Here is a 26,751-nt window from a genome sequence, read left to right as displayed (position 1 = left end):
CTGAATGTTCTGTGTAAGTAACTTAGACACATCAAGTACCAAATAGGCCACTTTGCATTCAAGTAAGGTTTAGCAAGTTGCTGAAGCCAAACTCTGGGAAATTCCAAGAATGTTTTCTCCACAGAAAACATACCCTCACTACCTACAGCTAATTGAAAATCCACACCAATGGGCAGTGGTGATTAACTAAATATACATATAAATTTGTTCAAATTGTATACGTAAATCTTTCTAGATTTTCAGTAATGCAAACATACATGGAAATAAAATATGAAATCTACATAGCAGAAAATCCAAAGAATTTAGAATAGTCAAATTGCCAGTAGTGATTGGTAGAGTGAGCCCTCTAGAAGCAGAAAGCAAAAACCATTTGAGCTCCAGCTGTAGGACCATACAATGATGGCTTGATCATTCACAATTTGCCTAAAAAATGGTTAGCTGAATTTTAGATAGCAACATTCAGTCACCAACCTTCCATCTGTCATAAAATGTGTTTCCCAGAAAAAAGCCTGAAGACTGATGGAGATCGGCAATGTGTCCATGTGGAGCATTCTTGATGCCAGAAGAGTCAGTTAATCAGGGAAAGGGAAATGAAGGAACTGTGGGGAGATGAGATGTCCAGGCTGAAGAGGACGGCAGGCACAATTACAAATATGAAGATGGGACATAAAGGGGTTTGGGGGGACATCATTCTTACTAACATCTTCAGTGGCAACTGTCACGCGAGTAACAGTTCATTTGCCAGACCCAACATGGTATTTTTAATATTCTTATGCACAGGGATTGGTAGTGCTTTGGTTAAGCAACGGATAAGAGTTTGAGGGCTGAAAAAACTGTGGAAATAAAAAGAATAACAACAGTGGAACAGGATGCAAAAAAACATTGAAAAGGAACCCAAAATGTTTACTTAGATTTTAGGAGAGACTAATGGGAAAAGTCCCTTGGTAAAAGCTGACATCCAGGATGCTTTCTTTAGGAGTAGAATGTCACTGCCAAGAAAAATAGGCTTGTTAAGCTCTTGGGAAAAGAAAACTATTTTGGTTACCAACAAGGATGGATGTTTGGGAGTATCTGTCTAGAGGCCTGTACTCCTGGTCCGACTGGCCTGGATCCCTTCAGAGTCTCTTGATGACTCCTGCCTGGATTGCTGTGAATCCATTTTTCCAGCTCCAGGAGCTCTGGAAAATAAATCTCTGCCAAACAGCTCAGGATTCTTCCCAACCCTGCATACTGTCCCTGAGGAGGAGTAGTTAGGGAAGACCTAGATACGGACAAATATGTAGGAGTTAAAGTGAGTGAAGAGATAAGTAAGAGTAAATGAGGAGGCCAGGAATGGAGGTGAGTGATAGAGTGTTCTCAAATCAGGGTATAATCAGCAAAATCGGCTGGCCGACTCAACATTCGTGGACTTCTCCTTCCACGCTAAAACTGTCCCAGGTTATTGAGCATGCTGCAGCAAATAACAACAACAAAAAATCCTAAACAATGAATGCCACATCAGGGCATGTTTATTTATTCATTATGGTACTTAAGTGCTTATATTTGTGCCAGGCACTGTTCTAAGCACTTGAGTAGATACAAGGTTATTCAGTTTGGACACAGTCCCTGTCCCATATGGGGCTCACAGTCTATGTAGGGGAATAGGATTTAATCCTCATTTGTACAGAGGAAGAAATTTAGGCACAGAGAAGCTAAGTGACCTGCCCAATGTCATTCAGCAGACATGTGATGAAGCTAGAATTAGAGTCCAGGTCCTCTGACTCCCAGGCCTGTACTCTTTCCACTAAGTCATGCTACTTCTTGGGAGGGAAGCTGAGGGGAACCAGGGCAAGGAAAGAGCATTGTGCCAAGCATGTCCACAAAGAAAGGAAGTTTTTGAACCTGTAACTGCAGATCTTTGCCAAATCATGAGACACATAGGGCACTTGTTCAAGTTTAGGGTACTGGGAAGACAACAGCGCTAAAAAATAAGGGAAGAAAGAATGCAGAGAAGGAGGCGAAGGCAAGTGAGCTGGTAGAAAATGGACAGAGGGGAAAAGATGCTTGGGCTTTTGTGCCTCAAATATTTGTTTTCTACGCCTTTATGATCTTATTCAAGAAGTAGAAAAATCAGGATGAATCTATTTTTGCTGCATCCCATATGGGAGCATGAGAAAACTACCTAGACAGGCAAAGGAAATCACTAATCTTTCTAGCTTCTACAGTGGCAGAGTTCAATCTCTTTAGCTCATCATAAAAAGCAGTCCATACTGCTCAACAGCTCTTAAGACTGGAAATGGACTGAAAAGACAAAAGAGTGCTAATTACAGCGTGGCTTAGTGGAAAGAGGATGAGCTTGGGAGTCAGATGTAGTGGGGTCTAATCCCGGCTCTGCCATTTGTCAGTTGTGTGACTTTGGGCAAGTCACTTAACTTCTCTGTTCCTCAGTTCCCTCACTGCCTCTGCCACTTGTCAGCTGTGTGACTGTGGGCAAGTCACTTCACTTCTCTGTGCCTCAGTTACCTCATCTGGAAAATGGGGATTAAGACTGTGAGCCTCACGTGGGACAACCTGATTACCCTGTATATCCCCCAGCACTTTGAACAGTGCTCTGCACATAGTAAGCGCTTAACAAATACCAACATTATAAAATGGGGATCAAGACTGTGAGCCCCAAGTGGAACAAGCTGATAACCTTGTATCTATCCCAGTGCTTAGAACAGTGCTTGGCACATAGTAAGTGCTTAACAAATGTCATCATTATTATTATTAATAAAGGTGTTCATGTTGGTTGACTCATGAGGGTCTTGTATCTTTAAAAAAAGGCAGGAAAGGTAAAACTGCAGATTTTGGGGATATAATTGTTTGGACACCTATCAAATTAGTCTATAAATGTCATCACCATCAGACACAATAATTGCTGCTTTAGGGACTATGGGATTACCATATAAGAAAAGACTCAATTCATGTTCCCACTCACAAACCTCAACCACCACTCAATCCAAGTATAACATGCCCACCACAGGCTTACCATTCCTAAGGAATTAATCTTGTCTTTCCCCTTTGGGATGTACATGCCCTTGCAGGTTTGTAAGTGGGATTGAGCCAAGAGGAAAGGCTTATTCTGGGTGCCTTGCATCTCCTGGAAGGGGCTGCCTAGAAAGTTATTTGGGGGCTAAAATCCTCTGTTTGAAGAAAGACCCTGTATGGTCCACCAGCATACAGGTGAAGTTCAGATCCTTCTGGGGAAAATGATATCTGCTTCTTGCCTGCCCCACAAAATTGGGAGGTTTAGACACATCTGAAAAACAAGGAAGGTTTCTTTAAAGGCCTCTTTCCCTACTTCAATTAATGGTGTTCATTAAGCATTTGCACTTGGGAGAGTACAATGCAACAGCTGACATTAATACATACAAATTACAGATATGTACATATGTGTTGTGGGGCTGAGGGTGGAATGAATATCAAGTGCCAAGCAGATCTAAGAGCACAAGGCGATGCAAAGGGAAGATGGTGTCGAGAAAAGAGGGCTCGATCATGGAAGGCCTCCTGGAGATGTGACTTTAATGAGCGTTGGAAGGTGGGGAGAGTCCAAGCGCTTAGTACAGTACTCTGCACATAGTAAGCGCTCAATAAATATTATTGAATGAATGAATGAATAAAGAGGAGGAAGAGTTCCAGGTCAGATGGAGGATGTGGGCAAGGGGTCGGCAGTGAGAGAGATGGGATAGAAGAACAGTTAGTAAATTGATGTTAGAGGAGCAAAGCGAGCAGTCTGGATTGTAGAAGGAAATCAGCTGGGTAAGATAGGAAGGAGTGAGCTTTTAAAGCCAAAGGTAAGGAGTTCTGTTTGATGCGGACATGGGTAGGCAACCTCTGGAGATTCTTGACAAGATGCCAAGTTCACTTATTTGGACATTTGGGATACAAATGATCATTAACAATTTTGTCCTCTTAATCTCAAAATGCATAAAGAAAGTGATACCAAAGGGCATGTGCATCTTTAACTAGAGATTAATATAACTAAATTGTAATCTCAAAGTCAATCCTTGAAATTTATAATAATAATGATGGTATTTGTTAAGGGCTTATTATGTGCCAAGCACTGTTCTAAGCACTGGGGGGATACAAGGTCATCAGGTTGTCCCACGTGGGGCTCACAGTCTTAATCCCTATTTTGCAAATGGGGTAACTGAGGCACAGAGAAGTTAAGTGACTTGCCCAGAGTCACACAGCTGACAAGTGGCAGAGCGGGTATTAGAACGCATGACCTCTGACTCCTAAGCCCTTGATCTTAATTTATGCCAGTGTTTACCTAGAATCATCATGTTGGTGTAAAGTGTCTAGGTTTAGAAGAGATTTTGTGGCTTTCATAGGAATACAGTAAGGAAGCACATATACATTTTTAACCATAATGCCAAATGACGGAATTGGCACAAATCAAATATGGGTGATTTTTCTGATATACACTGTGGTGGATGTCATTAACTGATCCTTTCACCTAACATCTTTCATAGTGTGATAGTATAGTATTTATTTACCCTATTTTGTTTGGGAGTGAACAGTCACTAGCCTTCAATTTTTACCTCAATTGCGGGAAAAAAAATTCCTCTTTCATTTAACGTCGAGAATTGAAATTGACTTAGAATCTCAGGACTGTCAAAATTCTCTTTACGAAAAGGTTTGCTTTACAGAGATTATAAAGTAGGTGTCATTCTTGACACTTGCATTCTACATTCACGCTGCAGGTCTTTGGAAAAAGAAACGTTAAAGGAACGTCAAAAAGGGTCTTAGATGGCTCAGCTGTCATGCTTTGTGCCTTCTCTGCCTTGCTTTGCAGTCAGATACGGTGCCGTCTGTGTCAGAGGTTTTCTATTTAAAACTACTAACAAGCGAAGGAAGAATACTAGAGGAATCCTTTATCAGGTTCTATGGATATGTCTTTAGTAACAGGTCAACCTGACACTCATTTTGGTGTGTTAAAAACAAGAACCCTGTTTCAATTCAAATTAAAAGAAACATGCAATCTGCCCACTTTGCATTTATAAGTTCAAGATTTACTCCACAAATCCAGCAATAAGAACACCAATAAAAGAGCACTGTTTTCTGTCAGAGTGACAAACTAGAAAGCACAAAAGATTATGTTAATTTCTTATTGTAACTTCATCCCTCACAATTACTCGCTACTGCTTTCTGGATTTTAGTTATAAAGGCTCAGAGTTTGCTATCCACTTATTTTAACAGGGTCCCTTAAATTAGTGTCAGATTGGATGTGCTCCCCCTTTTTTTTTTTAGCAACAGCAAGCCTAACATGTTAAATTACATATATGGCTAGTTGTCTCGTCTCATGCTAGCGAGTCGTCTCTGACCCATAGCAACTCCATGGACAAATCTCTCCCAGAACGCCCCACCTCCATCTGCAATCATTCTGGTAGTGAATCCATAGTTTTCTTGATAAAAATATGGAAATGGTTTACCATTGCCTTCTTCCACGCAGACACTTGAGTCTCCGCCCTCGACTCTCTCCCATGCCGCTGCTGCCCAGCACAGGTGAGCTGTGACTTGTAGCAGATTGCCTTCCGCTCACTAGCCACTGCCCAAGCTAGGAATGGAATGGGTATGCCTCTGCCTTATTCTCCCTCCCGTAGTCAAGACTGGTAGAGTACTGGAAACTCTCCAGATGTGATCCTGAGAGAGGTATATAGTTATTAAGTTTGAGTCAAAAAAACTACGATTCTTGACATTCCCAGAAGAAACAATTCCAACCCATAATACTAATGCTTATTTTCTATGAAACATAGAAGGGCTTTCACGTATAAGGAGTTTGCTCTTGTACCCTGCAAGGATTAAACACTTCTAAACAGAATTTCACCCTGCTCCATAGCATCTTATTAGCCTGTTTCCTCTTCCATTTTGCATTTATTTTTAATTAAAAAGGATTTCCTGGGCACATTCTGGAGTTGAGAAGGAGCTTGCTCAGTATTACCTGTTTTCAAATCCAGAATGGCAATGATAATGCCAGGCTTTATGCCAACAGCAATACTCATTCCTTGAAAAAGAACAGACTGGAGCTTGCTCTTGTGTCTGGAACTGTGTTCAAAACATTGGCAAGGCAGTCACCACACAGAAGCCATCTCCAAACAGTTGGCACCCGTAGTCCCCGTGGTCTTGACAAACCATGGGATAGCAGTGGGACAGGGGGTCTCTCCTCATCTCCCTGTCAGAACATGAAGACACCCTGTCTTCCCTGGCCCCATGTGGCCATACAGTGACTACCTCTTCATGGACACACAGTACACCATCTTCTCCCCTATCAATGAGCTTGCTTTTTGGTGGCTTACAGTGCCTGGAGCTGAGTCTCTACTTCAGCATAGTTTTTGCTCCAAGCTCTTAGTGGGACATAGCCTTCCACATCCATTCCTTCCTCAGTGTGGTACACAGAGTAACAGAAATGTCTCTGGGATGTAACAACAACATTTTCTGATGACGCTCTGGAATTTAACTACATATCTATTCTTGATGACACTTTCCACTATGGAATATGGCTAATTAAAATGTGAGTAAAAGCCTCTTTCCCTGATATTTCAAGTGGCACCATAAACCTCCAAACTTGAAATTAAGATAGAAGGGGCAAAATTAATCAATATGGAAATCATTAACCCATCCAAACTGCTCATGCCGTAAACAAAATTCGTAAACAGTCACTAAGAAATTCATTAAAAGTACATTTATTGGTTGTTTTTTTTTAACTGTGCAATATGTGCTGCTCAAGACATTTTTGAATCTCGCTTGCTGTTCATCTCTTCTCAGGCATCAGTTTGGCAAGGCTAAATGAGAAACATGGTATAGATACACAATTAGTAAGTAAGAGTGAGGAATGTAGCAATAGCTAACTGTAATTTGTGTATGCTATTCTCCCAAGTGCCCAGTCATGGGATGGAATGCGTAACTCAGTTCTAAAAATAACATACTTTTGAACCTGGTCAGGTTTCTGGCATTGGGTCATGTTTTAAAAAGACAGTAGTGTATCTGCTATCAACTGAATGAGATTTCAAACTGAATTACTTTTCTCTTGCAGACTGGAAGAAGCAACATTGCAGGGGTTCTTCTAATCATTTTAAATGTAATTGTAGGATTAAATTTTCATGGTAATATGCCAATATTTAATTTGCATCGGCTTTCCGGCATGATGGCTAACCTCTCAGTGTTCTACAATCATCAAGATATACCTATCTATAGAAAGTGTGGTAAAACTTTACATTTTCCTCGAAGAGCTTTTTATGACAACTAAAATGACTAAACTTTAAAATTTCCATTTACTAATGTACGATCAAAACCAGAATTAGAACATGCTTTCCAATTCTGTCAGTGTGCTACAGTTTTAAGTTATAACATTGTTTACTTACGATACACATTAGAGTCTCTTCCTAGGACATCACTACAACACTTTACCAAAGTTAGCACTTATCATGATAAACATCTGACCCACCAATATCCTGTCTAACATATACAATGTATACAATATATCACTAGCATACTGCATACCTCTTAATTGTACCAGAGCAATATGAGTTACCAAGTGCAAAAATGTTCAGTATATGCAACCTGAATAAATTTACCCAAGCTACGGGAAAATCTCAACTTTGGTATTCCTTCTCTTATAGATTTAAATTTGCAACCTTAAAATTGAATTGTAGTAGGTTTTTGAATTTCAGCAAGCTCCATAATTTATAAACAGAGTAGGGATTTATAAGACTCTCAATATTTTTCCTAGAGCTCTATATCAATAATTAAGTGTTTTTTCTGGAATGCCACCTACTCTTTGAAATATGAAAATACGTTTCGTGAATAAAATGGTGAGACTACCCACTGGATTTTGCTTGTCTTTTTCTCTGAACAATCTTTAATACTACATCCTCCATTTGATCCTTATTTCATTTCTATTACCTAGCACCCTACTTAAGAAAAAGAGAACAGGTGCTTTTGTTGAAGCAACCTATGGAAACCAAGAACAAAAATGATTCTAGGCAGAAGCAGCATCGGCTTTTACTGCACGGTTGACTTACACAGGTAAATCAGCAAAAACTTGGTTTGCTAAACTTGACTCAGATACCAAATGACCCAAATACTTCTCCTGCTCTTTTGTCCTTAAAGAAGCAAGAAATCAATCTATGCCTCTTCCTCCGCTTGCTTCACTCTCATTTGCCTTGCATTGTCTATTATGCTTACAGACACACTTAGAGAACCAGGGGGATTTATATTGAGTAATGTACTAAGTTTAAAGAGCAAGGAAATGAACAAAAATGGTGACCAAAGCTGTTATTTCAGCCCCATTGGGAGGACAGGCAGGCAGGCAAAAACACATTAACAAAATACTTTACTAGAACTACAAAACACACGATACCCAGAAGAGGAAGAGAGACCCACTGTATATTGGTCAGTTTCAACTTAATCCAATGTGGTAAGATAACAAAGCATATCCAAGCATATCGATAAACAAAGAAGCACCAAAAAGAGTGAGAAAGCCAAATTTTCTTCTTAACCAAAGATTTTTCCACCATCAGGGTAAGAAGGAAAGAAAAGAAAAAGAGCTGCCAACATTCAACAAAATTGAATGCACCTTTTCAGTTAATGGGTTATTTTGAACACATTTTAAAAGAGCAATATTTTGCACAGCATGAAAACTTTTATAATTTCATGAAGCCAAAAAGTATGGCCTTCTGTGAATTCATAACAGTAAATCTTAAATAGTAGCAAAACAACAGCCTGATTTAGCAGAAACATACTTCCAGCTTCTGCACCTGGCCACAAAGCTGATTTTTCAAGGATTTACTTCAGGGACCTGTGATGAAACTGGACTATTTTTCCCCTCAATAATGAACCTCACTGACTATCGATATTGAAAACATACTTGGAATAATTTTCCTTATTCTTTATTCTCATTGGAGAGGAATTGCTTAGAGCTGGCTGTATATAACTTTCTCAACCATCACACATGCAAGCACACCATTCCCTGGCTTCTTAACTCCCCCAAACAAGCAGTTAATTCAATGTGCTGGATGACATATGCAACTATATCTTGAAGGATTACATTTCTCTTGTTTTTTATAGTAATTATGAATTAGTTAATGCCAATTCTTTGTACTCTGTGAAAATGGAAAAAATTTTAGAAGCCCTACACTTTAATTTTAAGCCTTCATAAAGAAACTTGAAGGGAATCTTTGGAAATAATAATTCTGGAGGGGAAAAGGATAAGGCATGATTTCTGGTGGTAGTTTGCAGCTTAAAATGCTGCAATTTGATGAAGATCCCAATACAAATTTCTTAGATTTTAACTGATGAGAAGCAGCATTATTTTTGTGCATTATGTAGGTACCAGTTTGAGCTATCGATATGCACAGAAGCAATAAAAAGGCCCTTGGCTACATACAAATGCTAAAAAAAAGTGTCAGTTACAGCAACCCCATCCCATAAGTGTACTTGGTCATGCAACATAATGAAGAAAGATTATGTGACTGAAAAGGCTCTCAGAGTAAGCAACATTAGGAAGAGCAAGAGAAGCTTAGATGAAAAAGCACTGAACTCGTAATGCTTTGAAGCACTGGAAATGAAATTCTGTAATGCTTCAAATCATGTCAAATGTGCTAATGGGCAAGGATTCAGGTTGTCAACAGTTTTGTCTGCTTACTCGATTTGCATGTTGACAACTATAGAATGCCTTAGATGTAAGGAGGACTTCTAAATCGTTGAAATGGAGATGTGTTCACTTTTGAGATGATAGATAACTTCTCTATGCCTTCATTTCCTCATCTGTAAAATGGGAGTAAATTTTGTGCCCTCTCCTCCTAAGTCTTACATTGTGAGCCCAGAATAGGACAGAGACTTCTAATTATCTTCTATCTGCCCCAGAAATGAATGCAGTGTTTGACATCTACAAAGTTGTTACTGAGTACCATATTTGTCATAATTAATACAGTTACAAGGACCAATCTAGGGCAATGTATCAGGACAAATGGGAACTCCTGCTTACATTTTTTAAAAAGTTAAACGGGAAATCACAATGCAGTTAAACTACTTTTAACTGCTGTGTTGTGTTTTCAAAATTTTAAAATATATCCTTGATGTGTTTACAGACTTAATCCATATTTTGCACTGAATGCTAGAAGACTATAAATTACCTTAGTGAATTTCAATGTCACTGGGAATTTCATTGTCACTTCTGAACAACTTGTCATTTTTTTGTTTAGGACTGATAAAGCACTAACTAAACTTACAATATTAATTTAGGAAACAAAACCTACTGTCGAGAAGGAGCTAGACTCTTATTTTACCGAAATCTTTATAGACTAAAGAATGTAACAAGTATTAAATTAATTGACACAGCTTAATTGAAACTCAACTTGTACCTATTTATTACAGACTTGTCACTAATGAATCTTTAAATGCTACCACCAACTCTACCTCTATGTTCATTTAAATAATGAACCATTGTTCACTCAAAAAAGAAATACGGCTGCCTTAATAGGCCTTTGTCAAGGAAAGATCTTTACTTCTATTCAAAACTCACATATAGGCTCTTACTTTCCCTCTTGGTAGCAGTTATTTCCAGGGGTTGAAAACAGACCATTTTTTGAAAATTGCTAAAACCACCTCAAAGATTGAAACTGAAGAGCCATAGAGGCAAACCTATAGTCACTAAAATCACTGAAAAAGAAGCAAGCCAGGTAGGTATACTTATATTTATGCCTTAAAAAATTAAGTCTTGGTTTTCCATATATTTTGGGGGATTGAATTGCTGTAAACTTACCTGAACATGTCTCCCAAGCCTTTCAGCATCCCTTTTTTTGCCTTCATTTTGTCCTTTTCTTTATCTCTGTCTTTCTTCTTCTCTTTACCAGTTTTATCCTTCTTCCTGTCAGTCTTATCCCCTTTATCTTGGTTTCCATTCATATGTCTCTCCAGAGAGTGGGATGGCTGGTCACTGGCAGTAGACACAGATTCTCTTCCCGACCTTGAACTTTCCTCTGTGTCTTCTTCCACTGCAGGAAAGAAGATACATAAATGGAAAGACAAGTCTGACAACGGTGCTACTGAAGGATTATATTAAGTGAGCATTTTATCTTTTGACATTTTCTGAACAATCATATCAGAAAAAACAACAAACCACTCTTAATAATTATATAATCCATTAGAGATTGAAGCCATGCTGTATATGTGATATGTACTCCAATAATAATATGTTTATTCAGAGGGCAGAGAAGAACATCAACACAGTTGTTTCAGCCTGGGGATGAAACATGTTTTTAGGCATCTGGATTCAAAAACTCAAATCCTTCCAACAGATTTGTAGCAACTCTCCTAAGGTCCACTGACCTTTACTCAAAACAGCATGGCTACAGGCATGCATATACTTCATTTTGTTATTCTGTATAGTCTCATCACCATACAACCAATTAACTTATGCAGTGCGAGACTAAGACTAGTCTAGATTTACACTAAACTAAGTGCTCAGGAGAATTTTACAGATTACCTCAACTTTAATTAATCCATGGTATCTATTGAGCACTTACTGTGTGCAGCACTCTAGTAACTGCTATTGAGAGTACAATGGGATGGAGTTGGTAGACATGACCCCTGCCCCCAAGGAGCTTCCAGTCCACAACAGGTGAAGAAAATTCAACCTGGAATTTTGTAATTGTTTGTAGAATTACAAGTCATGTATATCAGAGAAGTCTACTGGTTTCATCTGTACTAGTTTACAACATAAGGAGGGCTGGGAAAAATGTATGGACTCTCAGTCATCATTAAGTTTGGAAGAACAGATATTTCCTGATTCTTGAGCCTTAATGGTGTCCAAAAAAATATTTCCCCTCACAAGAAGTTGAATGATCATTGTTCTGAAAGGCCCCCAATCTTCCATTATGAAAATAAAAAAATCTAACCATTCCTCCTCCTTCTCTCTGCATTCCAGTCTGCATTATTCTTCCTCCTTCTCTCCGCATTTGAAGGAAAACACCTCCTTCCTCAGTACAGGCACTGTTGCCCTGTCAGTGATTGCAAGGCTCATGCACCTCTTTTATCCCACCTGAAAAGCAGGCCTAAATAGGGGTGGTCTGTGGGGAACCAGAGAGGGAACTGCTTTAACAGACTTTCAGGACTGAGCAGAAAGTTTTCCCTTTTCACACAAAATTTAGGGCTAATAGTCCATTAAACTTTTGTTGAAACTATATTATTTCTATGGAAATGAATATCTTCTATCATTCAAGTAAAGATAGGGAAGGAAAAAAAATTCAAATAAAAAATATTCTCCTTTCAACTGGGAGAAATGATTTTGACCTAAGGGGGTGCTCTCAGGCTAATTTACTAGGTTAGAAATTAATCGTAAATGGGCAATATGGTATGCTACATCAAGTTGCAGAACAACTAGTCATAACTATACAACCTCTTGTCTTGTTTAGCTTAGTTTTTCCTATAAAGACTGCATTTTTCTCCACAGCCAGCCTTCTCAAAACAACAGACTCATGTTTCCGATTAACTTTTCAGTTTGTGCGTAACTTCTTCCACAAATTGAACTAGAATGTTTTTCCTCTGTGATTACACAGAGAGATAAGTATATTTCAAGTTGTTTTTTAAAGAATGACTTGAAGAAACATTTTCCTCTTTTATGCAGCAGTCATTCTGCAATTACGATATACCTAATTACTATATTTTGAGTGGATGCAAATGTAGCCAAATTAAAATTCAGGTGCCTGCTACAGTGAAGGTACTTAGCTTTGCAGTGCAGGAGTGAGACTACTAGGTCATCATAAAATTTGGAAGAAGCTTGGAGTTTGGGTTTTAGCCCACATGGAGAAAGCACCATTGTGTTTCAGTGTAAGTTCCACTGAAAGCAGAACCTCACAGACATTCAGCCCAGTACACTATTCATCAGAATCAGTTTAACCCTAGAAACTGATCCCTGATACATTTTTCATATTAGGCTATAAAATACCAAAAGGTTTTTATTTTTAAAAAACCTAGGCTACTATGCACTTTATTCTTGTAAAGCAACTTTCAGATTATCTGTAAAGATGGTAAAACTAAATTCTACAGGGTAAAACTCCAGATCAGACATTTCAAAACATCTCTAAAAATCAAATATCTTAGAAAGTGATGACTAACTGGAACTTCATTTCAATAACTTAAGGATAGCAGAAAAATAATACTTTGAAGATTTCCTGTTTCCCTTAATATATGCAACTAAAAGTATTTAGAAAATGAATATCAGTGTGTGGTGCTCTACATGGTGCTATGATAAGTGAGGACAAGAAAAGACAAGACTCTTTAGGAAACTACAGTCAAAGGCATCAGATTATGGTCATTACAACTCATGGGTTACCTTAAAATAATGGTTCCTTGTAGAATTGTACGTTAGTCAACAAGACATTCTGTCCCTTTAAAAAAGGGTTTTCAAAGGGACAGAATGTCTTGTTGACTAACGTACAATTCTACAAGGAACCATTATTCCTATAACTATTTTATCAATAGTGTAACAAAATGCACAGTTTAACAAAAATGTAGGGATTTTTATTAGGTAAAAATGAACTGTATTAACATTCACAGAGCCAGGCAATGATATTGGGAAGCATCTTTACTTCTAACACATTTCAAGAAAAACTTAGATGCCCGAGAGTAAAATCAAACTAAATAAGGGACAAAATGAGGAACATTGTCAATGAGTGGTTGTAACATGAACTCCCATTTGCCTTGTCAATTTTAGGATTAAAATCAGTTCCATTTTAAGTTCTACATAAATGGAACAACAGCCAACAAAGCTTCTGCAAGTAAATAATTAGATAAGGTACAACTAATAGAGCCTTAAGGTATTTGTTCTTTGAGCACCACTCAATTACTAAAGTATTTGTTTCTGCTATCATACTTACCTCAGTACCCCCTTCACTGGAATAACACAATGACAAATGAGCGGACATATAGGAAAAATTTCTGAGTTCCTTAGAAGAAAAGAGTTATGGAAATTCCATTATTTTTGCATTTAGGTGCTTACTGGCATTAGAGCCTTATTTATTTGGAAACGTGCTTTCAGCTTGCTGGACAGCTGTGCCTAATTTGCATAGAAGAGAGAGCAGATTGTAGCTGCTCTGACCTGTAAAGCATGGGTCGGGCCTGGGAGATTACAGGTCTCCCCACCCAACACTCAACTTGATCCAGACAGACATATATAACATGGAGAGGCCAGATGGATCAAATGCTGGGCTCAGTCATCTCCACAGGAAGAACTTATGTGCTACAGAAGATGATAGACACAAGATATGCTGTAGTCTCCAAGGCATGCATTGGCCCTAAAAACAGCACTCAATTCATTATTTCAACACTGCTGAGACCAGAAGTTGCATACTACGTAGGAGATCTGACTTGAAAAGGGCATTAAACAGGTATTTTCCTGGAGGGGAACTACCGTTTGTAAGAGGATCCATAAACTGCAATTAAAAATAAAAGTGTTCACACACTACAGTTGGATCATGAAGACAGTCTTACTCTAACCATAAACCTCTTACTGCTTACTTCCCAACATTCACAAAGTTGTGAAATACATAATCTTTTTCCCCTCAATGAGGTAGCAAAAGCAAAAAAAAAAGTGTCATTTGATCTACTCCAAGCTCTTTTTTTTTAAAAAAAAAGATCTAAGACTTTTTGTCCACAGCAGCTTTCAGAAATGTACTGGGTGCTCTCAGGGATCACTTTAAACATGTGCCTGATTTCCTCATTTGTGATTGGCAAAGGTTAGAAAGAGGGAAGTTCATGGGCTTTTAACACTTTCCACTAGGTTAGACAATGGCTTTTCTGGGGAAAGTTCAAAAGACTTTAGTTAATGTGCAGATGGTAAAGGTAAAAGATGTATAATAATCTCATAAAGCTAATTACTGTGAGATGGAAAAAAAAACTGTTAAATTTAAACTCAGGGATGTATTCATGCCCCAGATTTCAGACTCATGGGTGAAGCTACTAGTGGGCAGGGATTGTGTCTACAATTCTATTAAACTGTACTTTCCCAAGCAGTCTGCACACAGGAAGCACTGAATAATTATCATTGATTGATTGAATGAATTACTGAGAAGGGACCCAGAAGTTACTTCTAACAGGAACTAAGCAGTACCCACTAAAACAAGCCTGAACATAAAGAACATTACCAGCTGGAAAGGCTGTGTAGTTCAAGATTTGAAATGATTGTTGGAACACAGAGAAGAAAGCAGAGTGGTTTGGTAGTAAAACTTTACTGTTAAGTCACAGGACCTGGGTTTTAAATTCAGCTCTGCCAGTTGTCTCCTGTGTGTCCATGGGCAAGTCACTTCACTTCTTTGTGCCTCAGTTTCCTCTGCTGCAAAATGGGGACTCGAATCTGCTCTCCCTCCTAGTAAGACTATGAGCATCATATGGAACTGGGACTGTGTCTGACCTGATTAACTTGTATCAACCCCAGTGCTTAGAAAAGTGCTTGACATATTGTAAGTGCTTAATAACTATTTAAAAAAAAGAAAGAAAAATAGAAATGTTCTCTATATTTTCAGTAGCTGGTAGTGAAAGTTGATAAAATAGGAGCCCTTACTAGGGAAGCGGTGTGGTCTAATGGAAAGAGCATGGTACTGGAATTCAGAGGGACCTACTTTCTAATCCTGGCTCTGTCACTTATCTGCTGTGTGACCTTGGATTTAATGTCTTTATGTCTGTTACCTCAGCTGTAAAATGGGGATTAAGACTGGGAGCCCCATGTGGGATATGGATTGGGTCCAATATGTTTAGCTTGTAGCTTGTATGCCATAGTAAGCGCTTAACAAATACCTTTTTTAAAAAAAAAGGAGTGAAAAACAGAAAGTGGGATTGGCTGGAATAAAGAAGATCCATGAACATAGAGAAAAATGCACAATATTTGTGGGAAGAAGCCTTCTTGTTTTTTAATCTAACCATGTTCATGTCATGGAAAATAACATAACGAAGGGTCTTTGACTCTTCAAAAATAGTCCCTTCAAAGATTGGTTCTGGTGAGAGTTTAATAATGGTTTTTTTCCAGTCTTCTCACCTTGTCTCTTTGTATACAAATAGACACCAAATCCCATGAGGGACAGGGACTGTGTCTAACCTGACTGTATTGTATCTAAGCCTGTGTAGGGTTTGGAGACTGTAAGTTCTGTGGGCAGGGAATGTGTCCCTTTATCGTTATAATGAACTCTCCCAAGCGGTTACTATAGTGCTCTGCACACAGTAACCACTCAATATACACGATTGAATGAATGATTGAGCAGGGGAAGATTTTAGTAAATGCCATAAAATACTATCATACAACTATTTTCTCTCTCTCTCTCTTGCAAATTACATAAACTAAAAGTGCACTAACTGGCATTAACATTTTGAATCAATCACAATATGGGTAAAAATGATCTCTGGCTAGTTTCACTCATCCTAGTCTACCACTTGACCAGAACCCACACTGGTAACAGCCAGAAAGTTACCTTTTAAGGGATGCTTCTATAATAATAATAATGGTATTTGTTAAGCACTTACTATGTGCCAAGCACTGTTCTAAGCGCTGGGGTAGATATAAAGTCATCAGGTTGTCCCATGTGGGGCTCACAGTCTCAATCCCCATATTACAGATGAGGTTACTGAGGCACAGAGAAGTTAAGTGACTTACCTAAAGTCACACAGCTGATAAATAGCGGAGCTGGGATTAGAACCTATGACCTCTGACTCCCAAGTCCATGCTCTTTCCATTAAGCCATGCTGCTTCCCTATGATATTCTCCACATGTTGGAGGACAGTTGGGTGGTTGAACTGCAAATGAAAAATAATGCCTAGTCATGTAAGAAAGGGTAATCATTAACTTAACCTCTAGTGCTAAATCCAGAATATTGATTATTTTTAAACATGATTTAAGCTCCCAAAACTGAACCAAAAATAACTTTTCCTCCAATAGCAAGTTTTGATATATACAAATATAAATTAGAAATTGTTATTCTTATTATACATTAAAATAAAATGAGTTTCAAGTACAGTGTCTGTTTTTACTTTTTCTTGAAGGTGTAGCCACTACTACTGCCCTAATATGGATTTTTGATTTTTTTTTGCAAAGACGTGAGTTTGGAAAATACGAAGTAGACAGTTAACCCAATCTAAAATATTCAGAAAAATTATATTCTTCAATAAAGAACCTCCTAAAAACAGTATATGTGGCTCTCCATCAGCTACTGATTCTTCAATATTTATTACAGACTGAACCCCAAGAGTGACAGAGGACATCAAGGATTTTTTTCTCTAAAGGCATCACACTTACATGTCTCCATGCCTTCGTCATCATCGTCAGCAGCAGGTTTGTCATAGGACTTGTCAATTGCAGCTCTGAAGCTCTCATTGCATCCTCGTCCTCGAATTATTCGGGGGCGTGGACGGTGGAAGGGGATGTCACCATTCAAGGTCACTTCAGCCACTGCCGTCTGCAGGCTTTCTAATGAGCTGGATTTCTTCAAGCCCAGTGACGGTCCTATATCTCTGCTGGGGGAACCTGGGAGGTCAAAAATTAGGATTAATGTATGAAATTAAATCATTACTTACTCATTTCTATGATGAAAGCCTATGAAGGCACACGTAACACTCTTTACTTAATTTCTCCTGCTCTTGCTTTTTGTGGATTCTACCCAGATTTATCAGTATGAACAATCGAGGCTACAAAAACTTTTGTTTGTGAATCTGACAGGGTTAGCTGTGTCTCTTTAACTATTTCTGTCACATCTTTTTCTCCATCTGGGATTTAAATATTTCATTTATTTTTAAGGCTTAGTACAATCTGCAGGAACGAAAGATTTCATTATTATAGAAGATGAGTCTCAATTTTCACTGCAACTGGTAAACTTGTCTCGTTTGCTACATCCATAAAATCAATGAGTTTTAGTAACTTGCTCCAAATAGTATGTGAATAATCAAAATGGACTGGACTGCCTAAAATAGCTTAGTTGCAAAGCAAAACTTAATTAAAGATGGTGGAAAAGCATGAAGAATAGACCATTCTTTAGCTCTTCCACTTTCATTATATGCTGTTTGGCATTTTCAAATATCACGCACAAACAAGTTAAATATTCACATTAACATACCTCAGCAAATACTCTTCCTAGATTCTCAGTTGAGTGAAAAAAAAGCATCTATATTAAATGGTACTATTACCAGAAGGATGGAGATTTGAAAAAGAACTCATTAAGAATTATCACTGCCTTAAAAATAATCACACCCTAACAATTATTGATTAGTCAGGAGTTGTTTAGAGATGTAGGTATGCATCTAGACTGCAAGCTTGTTGTAAGCAAGGAATGTGTCCATTTACTGTTATGTTGGTACTCTCCCAAAAGCTCAGCACAACAGGAAGCGCTCTATAAATACAACTGAATGAATGAATGTATGCACCCACATACAAACACAAATACACACACCCATTTGCTCGTTTATCTGAGGGTCAGCAGGAACAGAAGAACAGCTGTCTGGGAGAAAGGAGATTCAAGGGAATAGAAAAAGAGAGAGAAACTTCAAAATTGGGATTCAGTCCTGGCGAAAGGAATGAGGTGTCAATTTACATTTCAGAAACATGATGCATGTTGAACAACAGAGCCAGGAGAAACTGGCCAGTACCTCAGGCTAGCCTAATTTACACCACAGAAAGCTCAAGATATCACCTTTACGAACCCAGCCAGGTCAATGGTCAATTCCTCACTTCTCATAGAAGGTTACAGAAACTGAAAGCTCTATCCCTGCATGGAATCAGCTCTCCATATGTTGACCAATAATTAAGGAGTAGCTGTGGCATGCCATTATCCAGAAGACAGATAGGTATGACAGGGGGCTTGGTGGCATGAATAAGAGAGACAATGACGTTTGGTTGAAGAATTAAATGTGGTCAACAGTTTGAAAGAGCCAGCCACTATACTTTTAATTTTGTATTTAATCAGCAAAAGGATAGAATGAGTTTGCAAGAGAATTTATATAAACAAAAAAACTTTGCACAGCACTCTAGGCAATGGTAGGATTGCGCTGTGAAAAGTGTGTTCTGGCTCTTCATGGAAATAGCTGATTTTTCACCTTTCTCCACTCACAAGGTATCATATATATTTGATCAACTGTTCTGAGGTTACACTGGATACACATTAATTTCTTACATGGGAAGTCAATCATATATTTTTCTACCAACACTACTCCAAATGTTGACAAGGTAGCACAATACAGAAGGATCGCAACAGGTTCAGAGAAAAAAGCAGTGGTTAAAAAATGATTAAGGGAAAAAGGTTTCTGTTGGAGCAAATTAAACTATCTTCCATTGAGATTTAGCTTTGGAATGTTAACTTTGTAACTAAATTCTCCCACACAATTCTGTAACAATTAGTGGCTTCACTGTTATTTTGTAAACTGTAATTACATGGCAAATATTGTGTGTCCATTGTGTTCATAAAGGACATAAAAAAATCCCATTTCCTGCTGGCCAATGGAGATCATCAGGAGAACAATATTTATGTATGTCATGCTTTCCCTAAGGAAAAAGCCTGGGATATGACCTAATGTTCTCAGCGTCCTGTAAGACTGTAAAACTAATAATGGATTTCAGCAATGGTGCAACTATTTACTGAACTTGGGTGGCTATCAACATAAATGTGGACAAGTTGCAGAAGGGGAAAAAACAGTATCCCCAAATAAGCAATATACATTGTGTAACTATCAAGTCATTTCATCATATTCTCAATTTCATCAGTGACCATATTATAGTAGTGCAATTGCTTTGAAATGTAAGGTTAAAGTTTCCTCCGAATGGAATGTTGACGCCTCGTGTAATATAATGCATCCAGTTGTTAAAATCCCCAGAGCAATTTGGCCAGTGGTTTTCATAAGTTATGCATTTAGAACTTACAGAAACAATCATAATAAATTCATCTTCTATTTCCTGATGAAACAAAATGTTCTTGCATCAACTTTGACTGAAAACATTTAGAAACCTTTACAGACTCCAAATGCTACTTATTCAAAAATCAATTTTAATACCCTTAATTTAAAAATAACAAAATAAACTTTTGCTTTGATCAGCAACTTCAGTTCATTAAAAGCAGTTTAATTTATTTTCGAGATTGATTTACCAGGAAGATCTTAGAAGTATATCAAACCAACGGGCAAAGTGACCCAGAGGAAAAGCACCAGCCTGGGAGTCAGAGGACCTGGATTCTAATCCTGGCTCTGCAACCTGCCTGTGTGACCTTGGGCAAGTCACTTAACTTCTCTGGACACAGTTTCCTCATCTGCAAAATGTAAAAATACCTGTTCTCCCTCTTCTCTAGACTGTGAACCCCATCTGGGAAAGGGACTGTTTCTAACCTGATTAACTTGTATCTACCCCAGCACTTAATACAGCACCTGGAACAATAGTAAGGGCTTAAATTGTTATTATTAGGCATATCCAAAAGCCTACTACTCATGCACTCACAAGATACACACATGCAAGAAGAGACATGCACAATAGTCTATGTAACATAACCTTCCTCGTATATTTTACCTTCAGTTGAGGAGGCCTTAAAGATGTCTTCTGAATTCACGGACTGAAACTGGGGAGACACTAACTCAACTATAATTTTCCTATATTCAAAGCCAGATAAATGAGCCATGTCCAATTGCCACTAATTGTACCTCCCACCTACAGATTGAACAGCATGTGCAAATGTAAGGAAATAAGAAAAATAAAATTGCTTACAGTATCGAGACTCTTATAAGCTTTTACAGGTGATCGATCGGCTTAACACACAAATTTGTTTCAATGATTTTAACCAATGCTAACCAAGAGTCACAATGATTTTGTTTATGGTTTTATGAGCGTTGTTCTGATGACTTCTATTTTTCACTGGGTTATTGTTCACAACATGTACAAAATGTTCTTTCATCTAATTTCAAAAACATTTGGTTTAACTGAATTATATGCCTTCCACTATTGGCCATTTTGCAGTAAAACTCTGGTTACTGTTATGCAAATAGAAATCATATTAATTGTGCTTATTATTTTTCCAGTTGCTTATTTTGTGAAATAAAATATTTATTTTATTGCACCCAAGTAGCAAGACAATTCAGATCACACCTTTTAAAGAAGTGTTTCACACTTCATTTACAAGTATCACGGGGTTCCAGCATGGCATAACTTCCATCTTGAAAAATGAAACCCAAAGCACTGAGCATTAAGTTCAAATATTAATTTCCATTTTACATATAAAAATGATCAAATAATGTATTTGAGTATCCCTGCTGCAAAAACATAATTGAAAAAACTGTCATATGCTAGTAACTAGTCAACAGCAGGGCCTACTGGTTAGAATGCAAGGCTGGGAGTCAAAAGAATCTGGGTTCTAATCCCAGTTCTGCCACTTGTCTGCTGTGTGACCTTGGGCAAGTCACTTAACTTCTCTGTGCCTCAGATACCTCATCTGTAAAATGGGGATTAAGACTGTGAGCGCCATGTGGGACAGGGACTGTGTCCTAATTAGCTTGTAACTACTCCAGTGCTTAATATAGACTGGCATATAGTTAGAGCTTAATAAATACCACAATTTATCATCATCATTATTATATTATGACATATTTTTATTTCCTTGGACAGTTAATCTTATGATTTACTAATACGCTTTTAACAACCAACCCTTCACTTTGTAACATATGGAAAGCCAAAGGCATTTTTGAAATAATCTGAATGTGTATACATGAGATACTCAATTCTCGAGCTTGCTAAACCAAGTCACTGCAGGTTTAAAAGGTGAATTATACCAAATTAACATTAAGTAGTGTTACTATTCATATTGGAGCTAAAATAATTAAAATTGCATTCCAAAGGTCAAAAGCGAACTTGTATTAATAAATCATAAAGGTTCAATTGTAGAAGTTGCATTATTTTAATTACAAAAAATATATCTTCTGAGTATTCATTTTCATAACAATAACATAAAAAGTTAAATCTGCCACCGCTCATTTTAATATAAAATAAATCCCTTCAAAAATAGTCTTCCATTCCGGAGGAATGATTTATGTAGCAATTTAAAGTCAAGGCCATGTGACTTTCAATTTTTAATGTGGGGTCATGAAGTTAATATAGATTACATACATATATATTTACAAAATCTGTGTGAAACATTAAACAAGGTTTAAGTGAACTACATTTCACTTTCCAGTTTATCAACTTCTTTATGAATGCTGTGCATTATCAGTTAAGGGAAATTCCTGAAGCTGTGCTATAAAGGAGACATTTATTTATTTTTTTAGGGTTTTGGTTAAGCATCTACTATGTGCCAGGCACTGAACTAAGTGCTGGGGGGAGATGAAAGCTAATCATATTGGACACAGTCCTTGTTCCATATGGGGCTCATACTCTAGATCCCCATTTTACAGATGAAGCTACTGAAGTGCAAGAAGAGAAGCGACTTGCCCGAGATCACACAGCAGACAAGTGGCAGAACCGGGATTAGAACCCAGGTCCTTCTGACTCCCAGGCCCGTGCTCTATGCACTAAGCCAACTGCTTTTCTGAAGGCCACACTGACACAAAGTAAAAACTTTAGAATTGACTTTATGTGGTCCTTAATAGAAAGCCATTATAGCACTGTTTTCCAACAATATGCTATTGAAAAATGGTCTGAGGTTTTGAGATGAAAAAGAAAAATAACTTGAAAGTTCCAGAAAAAACTGTCCCATTACTTAGAATAGTCTCTCCTAACACAGACTCTGTCCATTACGGAGATTTCTCTTGCCTGTACAACTTGATTACTTACAACAATAATAGAAAAGCCATGCAAGTACTAGAATATTCATGTTTTCTTGTGATTTGATTGACAGTTCTGTAATTGTGGTAAGTTCTTTGGCCAAGGTTTCTATGGCAACAGCCTTACTGTCAATTCTTACCTGTTTTCTGGTCATCCACTGAATTGAGCTTAGTCTCGTCAGCTACTGTTAAAAAGGTAAATGTAAAATGGTTAGCCCAGTTAGTGCCCACATTCCACATGCTAGAACCATTCCAATTTTTTCCCAGTTAGGGGGCAAATGCCCCATTTCATGCAAATAATAAGCAACACCAAGCAAACATTCTTCATTAAGATGGTAGTGCCATCATGCAATTTGTCAGTCATTTCATATATCAAAGACACATGTGTTATTACATGTTAGCATACCATAATTAGCCAAGGCAAGGCATCACAAAATTTACAGATATACTTTTTATTCACACGAGAGATTAATGCTTTTAGTTTTAAAATATCCACAACCAACTCAGAATTGCATGAATAGGCTGCATTTGATTAATAATGGTCTTTTAAATCACAATTGACAGATTAGCAGTAAATTATTATTTTATTTGCTTTGTGTTCTGATTTTGAAGCCACCCAAATATTTATACATTTTATTTGTGATTGTCTCTGATTGAAAAATGACAGCGTTTAATTTCTCTTCTTAGGTACTATAACCAATTTTTTTGCAAAACATGATCTACCAAACTATTACCTTAACTTTGGGTAATTCATGAGATCATCGGTATCTAATATTTTCAATGAAACTAAGTTCAAGGATAGCACAGAGGAAAATACTCTGTATTAATCAGATTCTAGACATGGATTGAGATAATGGTGCCTCTCCACAACATACCTCCCTAAGTTAAAAACCACAGAATTTATCAATATAATTGAGTTGTCATAGTTGAGTTAGTTCTAAATTATTTTTCCACCATAATGAGAAATGTGGTGTAATTGCACATGTCCATGTGTTTGTGTGTCTTCTCCTTAAACAAACACATATACATTAGCATATTACGTACCATGTAAATATGCCACTCGTGAGTGATGTAGTTTTTCCAAATTCACAGTTACGCAAATTTATGCCAAAACACCACATTTTATTTTCATTCTCTCTACGAGACAGACATGGTGCGCTGCATTCAGGAAATCAAGTTCATCTTTAAAGCATTTAAACCTTGTTCAGACAGAGATTCATGGAGATTGTACTCACTACCTAAATCCATGCTTTTTGATTTTCGTGTTTTAACGAAATCCAATTGACTGGCATCTGAAAATTGCTTTGTGCGTTTTTCTGACATACTCTGGCGTCCAAATCCCTCTCGCTGGAAGGCAAGAACTGGATCGACGTCTGGACTGAGGGTGCTGTGGGAGAGAAGGAATAAATGAATGTGCATAAATTAAGATCACGCAGGACTTAGGTGATGTCTACTGCCCATAAAAGTTTGGTCTTCAACAGAATGTTTGGAACTAGAAAGAGAGGAATTAAAAAAACAGAAATAAAGTCTCAAAAAGGGAGTCTGCTCCCTGACTTCCAACAAGCTTGCTATTTTTGACTGGAATGGAGTGGGAAAGAGATCTATGTTCTGACGTAAAAACAAAGTTCCACTTTATAACTACTGGCCCCAAACTGAAGCAGATCTCAGCACTCAGAAGGGTGGATTATGTAAAAGCTGGTGATATATGGATAACGACTGGGCAGAACACACAAGCTTCCTCTGTGGATATTTTCCATCACTTTTCTTGATTATAAGAAAAGGAGCAAAAAAGAAATGGATGCGGTTACTTTCATGGGGTCCGTATATGCTTTTGCATTTTCATTCGCTTTTCGTCATGTGTCTGTCACCAACTATCCCTTTCCACTTCAATTTTAGATTGTGAGCATCTTGGGATCAGGGGCCATGTCTATATCTCATCCATATAGTACTTTCCCAGTGCTTCGGACAGTGCTTTGTACATAGCATGTACTTAATAAATACCATCACATTGCCTTGATGTTGGTGTAACATCTGAAATCCAAGTGCCATGTCAGAAACATTGTACATTCAGAACGAGTCAGAAGTATGACTATTTTTGTATTCCATCCATCAACCTGACTGGATCTTCTAACCAAGTTTGAGGAACATCCTTCCTGATGCTTTCTCATTCCTTAATGGGGCCAACATTGCTTTATTTAGGACTCTGGGATTTATCCAATAGACATATCCACAAATTAATCATCTAATATTTACTGAGAATTACTCTGAGAATGTGACTGAACAGAACTTCAGATTAGTACTGCTGCTCTCCTCTGAGGAACAGACAACAAATGAACCTAACAAAAAAACAAACAAAAAATCCTCTGCAAACCTCAACTTTTAAAATAATGTGAATGGTAGTATATGGAGTCTTGGCTTTTTCCAAACCCAATAAAAATCTTGAGGTGACCAATTCAAGATGCTGTCATTCTTAATTTAGTTAGCATCTAGGAATGACAAGTCAGAGCATACTTTGAACACCACACTACTTCACTGTGATTCTGATGCCAATGATCAATTTGAAATAGAGAAGGTAAGAATTTGACTCCCTTGACTCTTCCTTTGTCCTACTCTGATAGTTTAAATCTGATGCTTAGGAGATATGCTTAGTGCAATCCCCCTTATAATGCAGAGAACGGTTTAGTCCACATGCAAAAAGAAAGGAAATAAAATGGGCTTTCAACTATTTCAGTAATACAGAACTCCTAACTGGCTGGTGATAGATTCCAATTTGATGGTAGATCCAGACCACAGAAAGTAATTGAGGATTACTTTGACCTTCACTAGTTGTACTGTCATAAGAAGAGCTAGGCCATTAGGCCATCAGCTTTATTCCACAGTTACTGTTAATGTACTGTATTTCTCTAGCTTTTAAATTACAGTGTTATTCACTGACTGTTTCACCAGCAACAACTGGCAATTGTATGGTAAACACAGAAAACTTCAAAATCAAATGGGTTTATCTGCGCAGCTAGACGCATCTTCAAACATTAAATATGTCTTACAATGGCTAAATAGTTCTTAGGGACACATTACAGTTAACTCTTATCACCCCCAACTAACTAAAGCCAAAAACAATATACTATGAACTAGCTTATTTAACAAATAAAATTGCTAGAATGACAGCTGATTCTTTAAAGAATGTAACCGTATTCTGACCCTGAATGTTATTAAAATTCCAGTTATTAATCCTGCCTTATTGCCTCTTTGTTTTCATAACATTTTCATCAAGGATTAGGGAGATATTGTCAGACTGGAAAAGCTTACATTTTCTGCTGTGATTCAGAACAGCTGCCATTCTTGTTTGGATAACCCTTGGTCCATATTCTTAGCTTTACCCCATATGCCTTCCAGCAAAATCATACCTTACACCTTCACTTTACAAGTCTCCCTTCATCTATGAGCAGCAGAAAATGAATGTAAAAATCTATTTCTGCTGCTGTTTATTATTTACATATAGGGTGCATCATAAGGCACAAACGGATATGGTCTGTTACCTGCCGTTGTACTAAAGACCTCAACAATTCTTCCTAGGGAGCTTTAAAGACTTTTCCCCAAGTTAAATACTGCAAACCCAAATTCCTATTTGTTTACTATTTTCATTTTCTGAAAAACACATGTACCACAGTAGTAAATGTAAAAGCATCTGCAGATTTCAAATGGATTTTTACTTCTTACTGTAGTTTTTCTCCCTACATTCAGCTAAAAATTCAGAGTTAAGTTGTTATTGTTCAGTCTCAAGTGTGGCTCTATTTTTAAAATTTCACATATTCAGTAATAAAACCCCTTCTTTCTGAACTACAGATGGACTTCTCAAGGCCTAAATAACAGGTGAAAATATTCTGAGGGAACAGCTGCAGTATTAACAGGGAAGAAATGTGAAGGAAAAAAGACACTTTATATGATCATCATTAAAACAAC

The 26,751-nt window shown here is 37.6% G+C and overlaps 1 protein-coding gene and 1 non-coding gene across 19 annotated transcripts in view; both read right to left on the bottom strand.

The window, feature by feature from the left end:
• The window catches only part of PARD3 (par-3 family cell polarity regulator), a 471,934-nt gene that overhangs the window by 136,491 nt on the left and 308,692 nt on the right, over positions 1-26,751 (bottom strand). For 4 of the 18 annotated variants that reach the window (XM_029077450.2, XM_029077456.2, XM_029077446.2 and 1 more), the window contains 5 exons: positions 24,027-24,178; positions 22,932-22,976; positions 18,453-18,500; positions 17,306-17,533; positions 10,787-11,018 (listed from right to left, as the gene is read on the bottom strand). In XM_029077450.2, coding sequence (XP_028933283.1) covers positions 10,787-11,018; positions 17,306-17,533; positions 18,453-18,500; positions 22,932-22,976; positions 24,027-24,178 — 705 coding nt within the window. Of the gene's footprint in view, positions 1-6,691; positions 6,807-10,786; positions 11,019-17,305; positions 17,534-18,452; positions 18,501-22,931; positions 22,977-24,026; positions 24,179-26,751 lie in introns of those variants that run through there. The other 14 variants (XM_029077457.2, XM_029077464.2, XM_029077460.2 and 11 more) reach the window with 9 other exon arrangements.
• On the bottom strand, positions 5,540-5,677 carry LOC114816301. Its single transcript, XR_003764065.1, has one exon. It is a non-coding gene; the product is annotated as a small nucleolar RNA SNORA7 (small nucleolar RNA).

This window comes from Ornithorhynchus anatinus, chromosome 13 (assembly GCF_004115215.2).
Source record: "Ornithorhynchus anatinus isolate Pmale09 chromosome 13, mOrnAna1.pri.v4, whole genome shotgun sequence".
Taxonomy (NCBI): Eukaryota; Metazoa; Chordata; class Mammalia; order Monotremata; family Ornithorhynchidae; genus Ornithorhynchus; species Ornithorhynchus anatinus.
The sequence above is the reverse complement of the archived record's forward strand: the minus strand, read 5'-3'. Positions and strand labels throughout refer to the sequence as shown.